The sequence below is a fragment of the Protopterus annectens genome, chromosome 2.part2, assembly GCF_019279795.1.
Source record: "Protopterus annectens isolate FY-2018-M chromosome 2.part2, PAN1.0, whole genome shotgun sequence".
Classification (NCBI taxonomy): domain Eukaryota; kingdom Metazoa; phylum Chordata; order Ceratodontiformes; family Protopteridae; genus Protopterus; species Protopterus annectens.
The window spans coordinates 26,775,889-26,788,487 of record NC_056730.1 but is presented as its reverse complement, the minus strand read 5'-3'; the positions used below and the strand labels follow the sequence as shown (position 1 = coordinate 26,788,487).

At 42.4% G+C, this 12,599-nt stretch overlaps 1 protein-coding gene across 1 annotated transcript in view; it reads left to right on the top strand.

Moving 5' to 3' along the window:
• DMGDH (dimethylglycine dehydrogenase) overlaps positions 1 to 12,599 on the top strand; it is a 1,049,975-nt gene that overhangs the window by 377,075 nt on the left and 660,301 nt on the right. Inside the window, exon 7 of the mRNA XM_044063708.1 lies at positions 5,583 to 5,781. Within this exon, the coding sequence (XP_043919643.1) occupies positions 5,583 to 5,781 (199 nt within the window). The remainder of the gene's footprint in view (positions 1 to 5,582; positions 5,782 to 12,599) is intronic.

Here is a 12,599-nt window from a genome sequence, read left to right as displayed (position 1 = left end):
GGTATGTATCTAACCACCAGACATATCCAACAATTGGAACGTCCACAGAGGTTCCTCACTAAAAGAATACGGGACGTAAGTAACATGTCCTATTCAGACCAGCTCAGGGCCCTAACCCTGTATTCTGTCTCCAACAGGCTGTTGAGGGGAGACCTATGCTTGGCATACAGGGCATTATCAGACCCCACTCTGGACCTTCTGCATATTCACTAAACAAAACGCACCATAATTACCCATTCTAAAGACTTAAACCTTGCCAGTGATATAAATAGGACCTGCTGAAGAGACAGATATGTATCCCAGAGACTACCGCATGTTTGGAACAGGCTCTCCATCCATGTGAAGCAGACTTCCTCCCTAACCCAATTCAAGTGTAACTTGGACAACTGGATGGGGAACAGGAAATTCATCCCTAATTTGGTACCTTTGTCTCTAATGGACATAGGCAACCTGTAAATGGTTCATCTCCCAGGCTCCTGCTTGTAAATGTTTCATATCCCAAAGTTATACTTACACTTATTAAGGGTACCAGAACTTGTCAGAGATTTGGGATGCATGGCTAGGCTTAAGCCTAATAAACACTTATGAATCTATGAACCTATGGAGCTATAAAGCAGACGTTATCTGCTTCTTCCCAGGTCTTAAAGGACTCAACTGTTACTCTTCTGCACAATTGTCAGAATATCAAAATACACCGTTTTTTTAGTGCTGCCCAATCATGTGGGATCATTTGACAGGATTACACTGCTTTTGCTTGCCTAGGGCGGCCACGGTGGTGCAGCGGTTAGCATTGCCGCCTCACAGCAAGAGGTTCTCCAGTTCAATCCTTGGCTGGGGTGCCTTCTGTGCGGAGTCTGCATGTCCTCCCTGTGGTCGCCTGGGATTCCTCCGGGTGCTCTTGTTTCCTCTCACATCCCAACGACATCCTGCAGGTGGATGGGACACTCTAAATTGGCCCTAGGTGTGAGTGTGTGCGCGCGCGTGTGCCTTCTGTGGAAGGTTGGGTGCCGGGCTGGCAGCTTGACACCGTAAAACTGCACTGCCAATCATGAGCGGACAGGTGATCCGCTGTGGCGACCCCTAACTGGGGAAAAAGCCGAAAGAAGAAGAAGATACTGCTGTTGCTCGCCTACTTTTTAAAACCTGTAGAGAACCTTTCCAAATACTTTCTTCTTGTGTCCTCCTAATAACAACCAGTAAGTCCAGCTGGCTTTTGAGGCAGCCATTGCTTAGTGAAGTTGCAGTGCATATTTACATGGCAGGTGTCTTTTCTCCTTAGATCTTGTGCACAGACAGCCTGATATCATCTACCAGTCTGTAAATTTATATTCCGAAAGCACCCTGATATTAGGTCAAACTACATCTCTGTGAACTCTTGCATTCCCAGCATCCCCATCATGTAAGCTGACTAACACTCCTTGTATTGTTAATTATAGGGTAGGTCTGCCCATCATTCACTCTGGTTGTTTGACATACTTGGACAACAGAGGCCCATAGCTCTCATCAATTGCTACAGTACCTCAGAAAAATTAATTTGCTGTTAGAGTGTCAGCATGGTCTTTGGACAGGATATGGAATTGAAACTGAACCAAACTAGGCTGCATTTTAGCAATAACTGTATTGATCCGTTATTTCTTCCTATCTACATTTGAACCTGTCACATTTTCGTTACTTTTTGCTTCAGTGAAAACTCAGACAAAAAGTAAATAGATTTTCAGAACCTCCCATCCCCTTTTAATTTACAACAAACTCTTAAAACTGTGTGCAGTTTAAAAAAAAAAAGAAAGTTTACACCTCCAGATAGGTGGCTTTAAATCGATGGCTGCACCCACAGGCATTGCTTCTTTTAAAATAAAGGTTACTAATGCTAAAGCACACATTAGAGTCTGAGGTTGTGCGTATGTAATTGCTGTCTAATCTTTTTTCTATTTTTCCTTCTCAGGTGTGCAAAACCGTCATTTGCATGCTTTCAGTAAGCATTAACTTTTAGCTGTTAGAAAAAGTATTATTGGCTTCCTATAAATAAATAAAAGTAGTGCACTATTATATTTGATGTATTAAGGCAATTAAGGAGGTAACTACTTATGTAACTTATCTTTTCACAGTTTTAAACATTTATTTTTCACTGACCTGTGTGCCCATGTACTTTTAAATATTAATTGCTGTGTACCTTATACATTTCATTGAGCAGCAGTGTTTAGACCTTTCATGATTAATTGGTTCTATCTCTGGACTGCTCATTTCCAAGTAAAAGCAGTTGGTAATGGAAACAGAAGCAAACCTTGAAACAATCCAGTGTCCTAGTCATAGGTGGCTCCATAGTGAGACAGACAGATGCACCACTCACCAAGCTGTGTGAGGAAAGTGTCAGAGATTAGAGATTCATAATGAGGCCACATTAAAGAATTTCAATGTGTAAGCCATATATGGGCCATTCCTGGAGCTCCACATGTTTGCCATATTTAGAAATTCCAAACTTTGATTCATTTCTTAATGGATACAGGAACTAGTGCCCATTGTCTTAGCTGGCTTACAGTCCCTTGCTCAGATCACACAAACATGATTCACGGTTGCTTGAGAATAATAGCTGTGGGTGGCAGTTGCTGACTTCACACTGGAGTGAGATTGTAATACACCAGGGATCTCAAGCTCAGATGACCATGAGGGCAGCACAACTATTAGCAGACTTAACCAAGGACCATAAGCTTCAAAACAAAATGAAACTTTCTCTGTGCAGCTAGTAATGTGATGTAATAGCTTCCTTCTCAGATAGAGGTGCTTCAGGCCTGAAGGGATGTAAGTCTCAGATCCCACACACACATACAATAGTCAACTTTGGGCATCTAGAGGTCAATGCACCTTGAAAAAAGATCAAGACAGGTACTACATTGCTTGTCAGCAGTCACTGCTTCCCTGAGACAGGTTTTACACTGCCTGTATCTCAGGCAGATAATCCTTTGCCCATTAGTGACCAGTCTCTTAGTTGCAGCAATCATGGAGCACATAGTAAAGTAATGGGGCGACTGAAGATGAAACTCCACACATAGTGGATGCAAAATGCTTTTGATTTATGTTGCACTTGCTTATAATTTCACAGGCATGATTACATGCATTGTGGGAATGTATGCACTGAGCTGAATGGATTCCCTCACAAACTTTGGAAAATGGAAAACTTTACACAATTCTGGAAACTTCTTAAGCTTCATCTACAAAAATAAAACCAAGATTATGTGCTTCACTGACAAAGACTAATCCAGAGCTGCCCTACAGTTTCCACTACTTAGGTGCTGCATCCAAATGACTAATGGCTTCTTAAGAACAGACTGCCCTCTTGTTGACACATGGTATAGTAAATACAGTAAATATACCATTACGTACAATACGTACTCCTCGTGTCACTTCAGTTGTATAGAGATCATGCCTAACTTATTTTTTCTTCAGTTTGCCTTTGCTTTTTGTCTGATGTATTGAATTTTGAATATAACTGTCTCATGACTGAAAAATTTTTTTGACCAGCTCACCCAGCTGGTTAACAAATTGAAATAAATAAAATAAATAAAGCTGTCACTTATGACTTATTGTGACCAAGGTAATTTGATGCAAGCAGTGATGAGTTAAGAAGATAAGGTGGTGCCATGTGCTCCATCCATCCATCCATCCTGAACTTCTTTTCCCATTTTTGCACATGGGGTTGGGGTGTCACTTCAACAGTGACAATCATCTCGAGCCAAGGTATCTCGAGCCAAGGTTTATACCGCCGGGTGGCCCTGCCATGGTAGTTCATATGTACCACTCACTCGCACACAAACTTGCTGCTAGGACCAATTTAAAGTGTCCAATCCACCTGCTGCATGTCTTTGGAATGTGGGAGGAAACCGAAGCACCTAGAGGAAACCCACACAACTGCAGGGAAGACATGTAGACTGTGCAGCGAAGGTACCCCTACCGAGAATTGAATCGGAGAACCTCTTGCTGTAAGGTGACTACGCAAACTGCTGCACCACTGTGGCCACCCTCACCCATGTACTGACCTCCTGCAAAATGAGGGTAAGTTTTATGTTCCCTCCTCCCTTATTGAGAAAGATCTCCACAAGTTACATTTCTAGCTGGTTAAAGTGCATCCTCTTTACCCCTTTTAGCCAAGGCAGATCTAAATTTCCTTGCTTATGGAATTGTCGCTGAAGTCTTTCAGATGATTTTCCTTTTGTTAGAATCTTGCATTTTAGGAGAAGGGATGGCTGGCTAACCCAGCCTGAAAGGTACATGCCCATGTCTTGCAGTTAAAGATGTAAACTGTGTTGGAAGCAGGGGATGTAGCCAAGCATATTTCATATATGGCATAATAATTCAGTTGTAATTTTTTTCTTTTTTAATCCTGTGTGAATGATTATGTCTGCAGTCAGTCAGTTAGGACTCATCATCTTCATAGATATTTTTTAACTGCAGTGTGAACCATTTACAAAAATTAACAACAAAGGAAATATATACTGCGCCACATTGAGTAAGGAGAGAGGTGTGCTACAGCTAAGAAGGAGAGAAGCTGCCACATTCTGGAAATTAGTGTACTTTGATGTATGTGTGCAGTTTCCAATGTCCTTTGCTACACCCCTGCTAAGCAATCTGTGTTTAACTAGGATTTTCTGAAAAAAAAAAAAAAATAGTGCAATCACCTACATTTGTATCCAATAGATGTTGCCAAGTAATACTAGGCATATTACCCTTGTGAATTGTTGTATAATATTCCACGGGAAGTTAATACTAGCAGATAAGTTCCATGTGTGTGTATTTTGAAATCTAAATGTATATATGATTTAAATAATTCAGAAATCTTTTCCTGCCATTTTCATAAATATACATTAGATACATGAGGGAATGATGGAAACAAGTTAGACTTGCAAGAATCAAACATTTTTATACGTATGCAACTGATATTTTTGTGTTTTTGCTTGTCATTAATTTAGCAGTAAATTTCCTTGTGTGTGTAAGCTGTTTAATCTGTTACATAAAATGTATGCCACACATCAAATATTTCCTCTTGGTAAGCTGTCTTTAGCAGAAGTGTTGCAATTCCATTTCCAAATTATACGCATAAACATACCTTTTTAATTACATTATTGTTGGCAATGTTTTTTGATTCAGAAGCAGTACATCCATCTGTGGTGTTGGAACTGATGTAGGTATAGGGTTAGGGTGGTAATGGGGGTATGGAAAGTAGATCAATACTCTTTCGAAGAGGCTGGAGAGATGACAGTGGCATCCTTTCTCCTGTACATGGATAAACACAGCACGTACGAAAGTCAGTGCTTCTACAGTATTGACATCATAAGTGAATTTCACCCATTTCCTTTGGGTAGGACATAACATTTAAAGATGCCGGGATCCATAATCTGATAAGGGGTTCCTGAGCTTTTCCCATGGTTCTTACTGTTTGATGAAGGAACAGAGTAGTGAATCGTGACGTAGCTGAGGGGCAGCTCCTGGGATGAGTGGGTCCACCAAAAAATGTTTTTTAATTTAAAAAGTCATGTAACAAACAAGTGAGCAGAGCTGTAAATCAGTGTTATATATTTCATTTTCTCAAGGGTTTGGAAAGGAACTTTTTGAATCTGATTTGGACCGAATTATGGAAAATGTGGAAATGGCTATGGAAATGATACCAGTGTTAAAGAAGGCCGATATTGTCAACATTGTTTCAGGTCCTATTACATATACCCCAGATATTCTGCCCATGGTCGGGCCATTTCAGGGAGTGCGAAATTACTGGACTGCTATTGGCTTTGGGTAAGTTATTTCTTTATCCAGCATTCTGATGTGTGTCTGAATTTTACCTTTGCAAGCAGTATTTATTAAAAATGCAGAATAATTGTTTACATTTTATATTTAACAAAGCAATGCAGAAATCACCTTCTCATTCTCTCATCAGTATTCCAGTGCATGGCCTGAATTTTCTCTATCTAGCAATATGCATTAAAAATCTAGAGAAGTTGTCTAAGATGGGCTTCAGGCCAGTTATTTTACATTAAGAAGGTTCGTGGTCTGCACTCTTGTAGGAGGAGAGGCTGGACTCTGCCCTTCTGAGCTGGGAATTTCTGGTTAAAGGCTTATAGTGCCTGCATATTTGAACTGTTTCTTATTGAAATTGGTACACCTTGTTTGCTGTAGCATAGACTAGATCCAGGCCTGCTGAATCTATCTTTATTTGTATGCTGCTTGTTTGTTTGCTTGCTATTTCCCTGAAACGCTAATTCCACCTAAAACACGGCTTTTCAGCACTTCTGTGGATCCCTAGTGATATCTGCATTGCTTACTGTACTTATATTTCCTTGTTTCACTTGAAAGAAAGTTACTGTTTGTCGTTTTTGCATTTAAGTTACCTGAAACACATTGCATTTAAGTTACCTGGCACTTGCTCACTAAAGCAATTATATAAGTCAGCACTAAAATATTAAAAGCACTACACCCTCACAAACTCCCCTTGAGTACCTCGTTCCCCATTGGCCCTTTTTTTTCAATTATAAAGGAATTCCCAATACTATTCTAGCATGTCCAAAGGTCAGTTGTCAATCTCCTCTCCGGTCCAGCTGGTGAATCTGGGAATCTTGAGGCAATGTTACAACTGCCTCATGTACACAGACAACCCTCTCCTCCTCCCAACAAATTCCAACACATGAGAGATGCAACCATATAGCCATACTGGAGGCTAAGCTCTCTCAACTCAGTACTGGCGAAACCAGTCAGGAGGAGAAGGAAACCACACTCACTACAATTCCAGTCTCACATAGACCTACCACAACAGCAAACCAAACACATAAACACACAAAAACATACTCGGAGGCTCTAAATAAAAGTCTGCCTAAGCAGCAGAGACCTCCAAAGCAGAGCAACCGCTACTCAAAACAATACACATGCAATACATAGCTGACAAAGCCAGTGTGCCGAACAGTCACAGCCCTTAAGGCTAAACAACACACCTGATACACTTGTAATAGGTGATCTATCGTCAGGCACACTGACGTCCCGCTCACCAGGCTGAACAAGGAGAAGGTCACGGTGTGCTGCCTGTCGGGCGCTAGGATCCGCCACATAACAAAAGCACTCGGGTCACTCCAAGGCAAGTACAAATATGACTCAGTCATTGTCCATGCTGGTGTGAATGACCTGAGACGTACCTCCCTGGACTACATGAAAAGAGACATAGAGGAGCTTTCTGAGCATGTAGCCCAGGCCGGTATGACCCTGACCTTGAGTAGCATCTTACCCTCACCAAGAATGATGCCACAATATGAAGACAAGATGATCAATTTCAACAACTGGCTTAAGTATTGGTGTCATTCAAAGAGGATCCAATGCCTGTCAGCCTGGGATGACATGCTCCACAAGCCACGATGCTTCGCTAGGGACGGCTTGCACCTGTCACCCCTGGGCTTTCGGATATTGGCAAAGGCTCTTGCTACCCCCATAGTGCCTTTTTTAGGCAAGGCTCAAAAGACAACCCCACCTCCATAGGTATCACAAGGGATAAGAAACTAAGAGTAATGCTACTCAATGCCAGAAGTCTAAACCTCAAGATGCACGCACTCTAAACTCTCCTTAGCATGGAGAACATCGATATCTGTGCAGTAACAGAAACCTGGTTCAAGGCTCCCGAGAGCACCCCAGCACTACCAGGTTATACCTCATACCATGCTTTTCGGCCCCAAAACTTGGACCGTACCACAAAAGGAGGGGGAGTATCAATATTTGTCAAAAATACCCACATCTCCAGGTTGGTGGCACAGCACGAAGCATCAGAGACTATCCATGTGCAACTAACAGTGGGTAAAACTGCCTTCCAGTTTATAGCCTGCTACAGACCACCCTCCCAAACCCAGGAACCCCACTTGGCCTTCCTGAGAACACTGGAAAATATGAAGGTCTCTCCAAACACCATTATATTGGGCGACTTCAACTACCCAAACATAGACTGGGAGCATTACTCTAGCTCCAACACCCTAGCCCAAAGGTTCCTAGAATTTATAAACCCAAATGTTATGGAACAACTTGTTACCACTCCCACAAGAGGGGAAAACATACTGGACCTGATCATCATCAACATGGGGACTCTATGCTCCAGACCAGAAGTGTATCCCTCACTGGTAAGATCAGACCATAAACTAATCTCACTGGATATTCACATCCCGACTCCACCCCCTGCCCTGAAAACCACAGTGAAAAACTTCTCTAAAGCAAATTTCACACTCCTCAAAACCGAGGTGGAATCCTTCAAAGCCCCCGGGCCTGTGAAAAATACGGCCCAGACCGCAGAATCCTTTATAAACGCATTCTACGAACACCTTCAGGAATGCATGGATCATACAATCCCAAATAAAACCAAGACCCAATCCTCCAAAGGCAGACATCCTATCTGGTGGACCCCAGCCATAAACAAACTATACAATAGAAGGAGGAAGCTACTACATGATAGAGCAAAATCCCAAAAAGGGAAGACATCTCTGATCAGTATTAGCAAAAAACTACGGGCACTCATAAAATCGTCTAAGGCCAGCTTAGAGAGAAAAATTGCACAGGATACTAAGGATAATCACAAGGCTTTCTTTAGTTATGTTAGGAACCTGTGTGGGAATTCCCAGATATGCTCAGAATTAGTCCAAAATGACATAAAATACACCGAACCCACAGACATTGCCAACATCCTAGTTGACAGGTTCAGCGCAAACTTCTCCCCCCCCCACCAAAAGGGCAAATATTTATCCCAGCAGAGTGCTGCCCCCCTGACATCTCAGATGCTCAGGTAAGAGCTGCCCTCTCCAAAGCAAAAAACACAGCATCAATGGGACCAGACGGTGTCCCAGGCTGCGTCCTACATGAACTCCAAGAAGAGCTAAACCCAAACATAAAACTACTGTTCAATCTCAGCCTTACTACAGGATATGTACCCAAAGAGTGGCGTACAGCAACAGTGGTCCCTCTCCGCAAAGGTGGTGCCTCAACGGATCCTAGAAACTATCGCCCCATAAGCCTGATTAGCTTGGTCTGCAAAGCTATGGAAAGGATCATCATGGACCTCATAAATAAAGATATTGGGGACCTACAGACACTGGATCCTACCCAGTTCGGCTTTGTTAAGGGCAGATCCTGCCTCTTAAACCTGGTTGATTTCTTTGAAACAGTCACCAAGGCCATTGACCTCGCAAAAGCCTTCGATACAATACCCCACTCGGGCATTATAGATAAGCTCACCAGCTTAAATATAAACCCCTATGTCACTAGATGAGTTGCAAACTGGCTCAAGGACAGAACCCACATGTTTAGAATTGCTGGAGCCATGTCAGACTCCAAACCAGTTACAAGTGGCATCCCACAAGGCTCAGTCCTAGGACCTCTCTTGTTCGGTATATATTTCTCGGAGGTACAGGCCAACATGGAAGGACTGTGGCTGACTAAGTTCGCAGATGACTGCAAACTGGGCGCCATAATCGACTCTCCAGCCGACACAAGCATCCTCCAAAAGGGCCTCATAGAAACAGACAACTGGTGCCAGTGCCATGGCCTCAAGCTAAACACCAAAAAGTGTATAGTCATCCCCTTTGGCAAAAAGAAAGTGCCCATAAATTACCACATAGGTGGTAATCCGTTAAGTACAGAAGAAGTAATTAGGGACCTGGGGACCCAAGTTGATAGCAATCTCTCATTTGACAACCACGTGGCCAAAGTGGTTAGAAAAACATTTTATATAGCCCACCTAATCATGAAGGGATTCACATCTAGATCAGGGGAGGTCATCGTGCCTCTTTACTCATCCCTCATCAGGCCCATAATTTAGTACAATGCCCCTTTCAGGATGTACCTTACCAGACACCTGCAGCAACTGGAAATACCCCAAAAGTACCTCACCAAGAGGATCATAGGGCTCAAACAGATGCCATATGCTGCCCGGTTAAAGAAACTCCAGCTCTACTCAGTGGCATACCGCCTACTCAGAGGCGATCTGTGCCTGACGTATAAAGCCATGTCCAACCCGGAATTAATGGACATGCTGCACCTCAGAAAATCCAAATCCCATCAAGCTACGCGCTCAAGAGACTTGAACCTCAGCACTGAAATAAATAGGACATGCTGGAGGGACAGATTCATAACCCAGAGGCTCCCTTCACTCTGGAATAAAATCCAAGTCCAGGTTAGGCAGAGTCCCTCATTGACTCTCTTCAAGAGGAATCTTGATGAGTGGATGGAGATCGTAGGTTTACCCCGGGTATCACTTCTGTGTCACTGTTAGACAGAGGCACAGTATACTAACCTCAAAAAAGGGCATAGTAAAATTAATTTAAAATGGGTGGCGAAAGCCAAACACACTCTGTCTAGGCTTATAAATGCCCTAGGGCAGATAGCCTAGTATGAACCTATGAACCTATGAACCTAAGATGTCTAACTCACAGAACAGTTTATAACTCGTTGCTGGTTAAAGTAACTACTGCTTCTTCCCATCAGGATTGTAGCATACTTTTTATATCAGTGCTTTTGCCACATAAAACTTTGATCTTTTGGACAACCTTTCACTTCTCCGTGCTTTTCATTTTGGCCTTGTTAACCATCCCATCTAACCATTTTATACTAGGACTGTCACCACATTCGTATTACTGAAGGGAGATGTGGATGACGATTATCATTCTCACTAGTGCAGTAGTCTATAGCCATTTAGGATATATTCTACTCATGCCCAAGATATAATGGCTGTCCAGTGTTTAAAAGTCTGTAGATCCCTTCCACACCTGCCATCCAGGCTGCTGTGTTTCAAGATCCACTGTGAGAAAACAGCAGCCTGGGAGACAATTTCTTACTTTCTTGAGGCCATCAGGCAAGTACCTCAGGGCTACACAGAATTAATGGTCAGCTTCATTCTTCTATGTGAACCTTTCCACACAGAAATTATATTTCTTTCTATTTGTTGAAAGGATATGAGCTGTCTCCTCTTTAGGCAATTTACCGTGGTGACATTTTAGCAAAAACATGTTATCAGATGATTTATTTTTAACAGCTGGAGCTAATTAACTAAGTCTGGGGCACTTTTTTTGAGAAAAAATATGCTGGTTTTCTACTTTTTTATGATTGAAATTACTGAATTACATGTTATTTAAAGAGATTGTAAGTATATTTTGATGCATGTGTACACTTCCTTCATTTTTACTTAATTCAGTGACACTGTGGAAAGGAACTTCTGAATTGTGGGGGACTAAAATGTACTGCTTCTGCATTTGCTTTTGTGATATATGGGGAACTGTGTAGGAAGTGTAAGCATATGTACTGCCTGTGAACACTAGAGTGACAACTTTCTGTTCTTGAAATGCCTTCTGACAGTCCGGCATCTTCATTGGCAGAAACATGGATACCTTTACTGGTCCTCTAGTTCTTCCTCTCACTACCATGAGCTCAGTCCACACCTCAGCCATTGATGGGGTGACTCTGCAGTGGCCGCAACTTATTCATCAGACCACTCATTGGTTTCCTTGGATCCCTCTGGTGTAGTCCCTTCTGCCACCATGGACTGAGGGATAGCCATGTTCCCTGCTGCTTTCCCAGTGTCCATACCAGACATGGGCAAACTGTCTGCTTGGGGTATGGGAGTTTCTTCAGAAGGTTCTTCCTTGGGTGGCTGACCTATTTCAATTTCTGTTTCTTCTCCAGCTGCTAACATGGTTCTTGTCAATGTTAATCCTTTGCCTTCGGACAAGGATGATAAAAACTTTGATAGGTTTGGAAAGAGAATGTTTTTCTACTTTAACTCTAGCCTTCAAAATCTTGAACCACCAGCCTCATATGTTGAAATACTTAACTTGTTCTGACAGTATTAGGAACTTTTCTGCTACATCATCCTCAGAAGGTAGGTCTCTCTGAATCCTGTTGTTGCTACTCTTTCTCAGGACTCTAAACTTTCTGTAAAGAGTTTGTATGATTGTTTTGACACTGTGTCCAGGACTACTGCTTGTTTGTTTGTGTCTTTCGGCTTTACCCGGTTAGGGGTCGCCACAGCGGAACTCCGGTCCGCTAATGATTGGTGGTGGATTTTTACATACCGGGTTACCAGCCCTTATGTACAACCTTCAACGAAGGCATGCCCCATTCACGTATGCCTCCACACAGAAGACGCTCTTGCTGAGAATCGAACGGGACAACGTCTTGCTATGAGGCGACAACTGTGATGAAATATTTTGCCTGCGTATGTAATCAGATGTTTTCTGAAGAAGAAGAATCTGAGATTGTGGGTTCTCTTTTGAGTAAGGACCTTTTGTTTGGTCCTTCTGCTACTCAGATACTTAAGTTTGATGAAAGAGGCAAATTGATCCAGGGAGTTATATGATTTTTCAGCACCTATCTCTAAATCTTTCAGAATCTCTGTTTCTTTTTTCAAAAAGTAAAACAAGCTATCCCAGCAAGGTTCCAACAAATAGTGATCTAAAAAGAAATGGCAGGAAGGGTCCAATAAAAAGCATGAATTCTTCAGGAAAAAGGGACAGGCCTCTACCTATATGACTTATGCCACCATCCCCCCCCACCACCTCCCTGCCTGTCTGCATTCAGATGTGTCCAAGAAACTCGTTCTC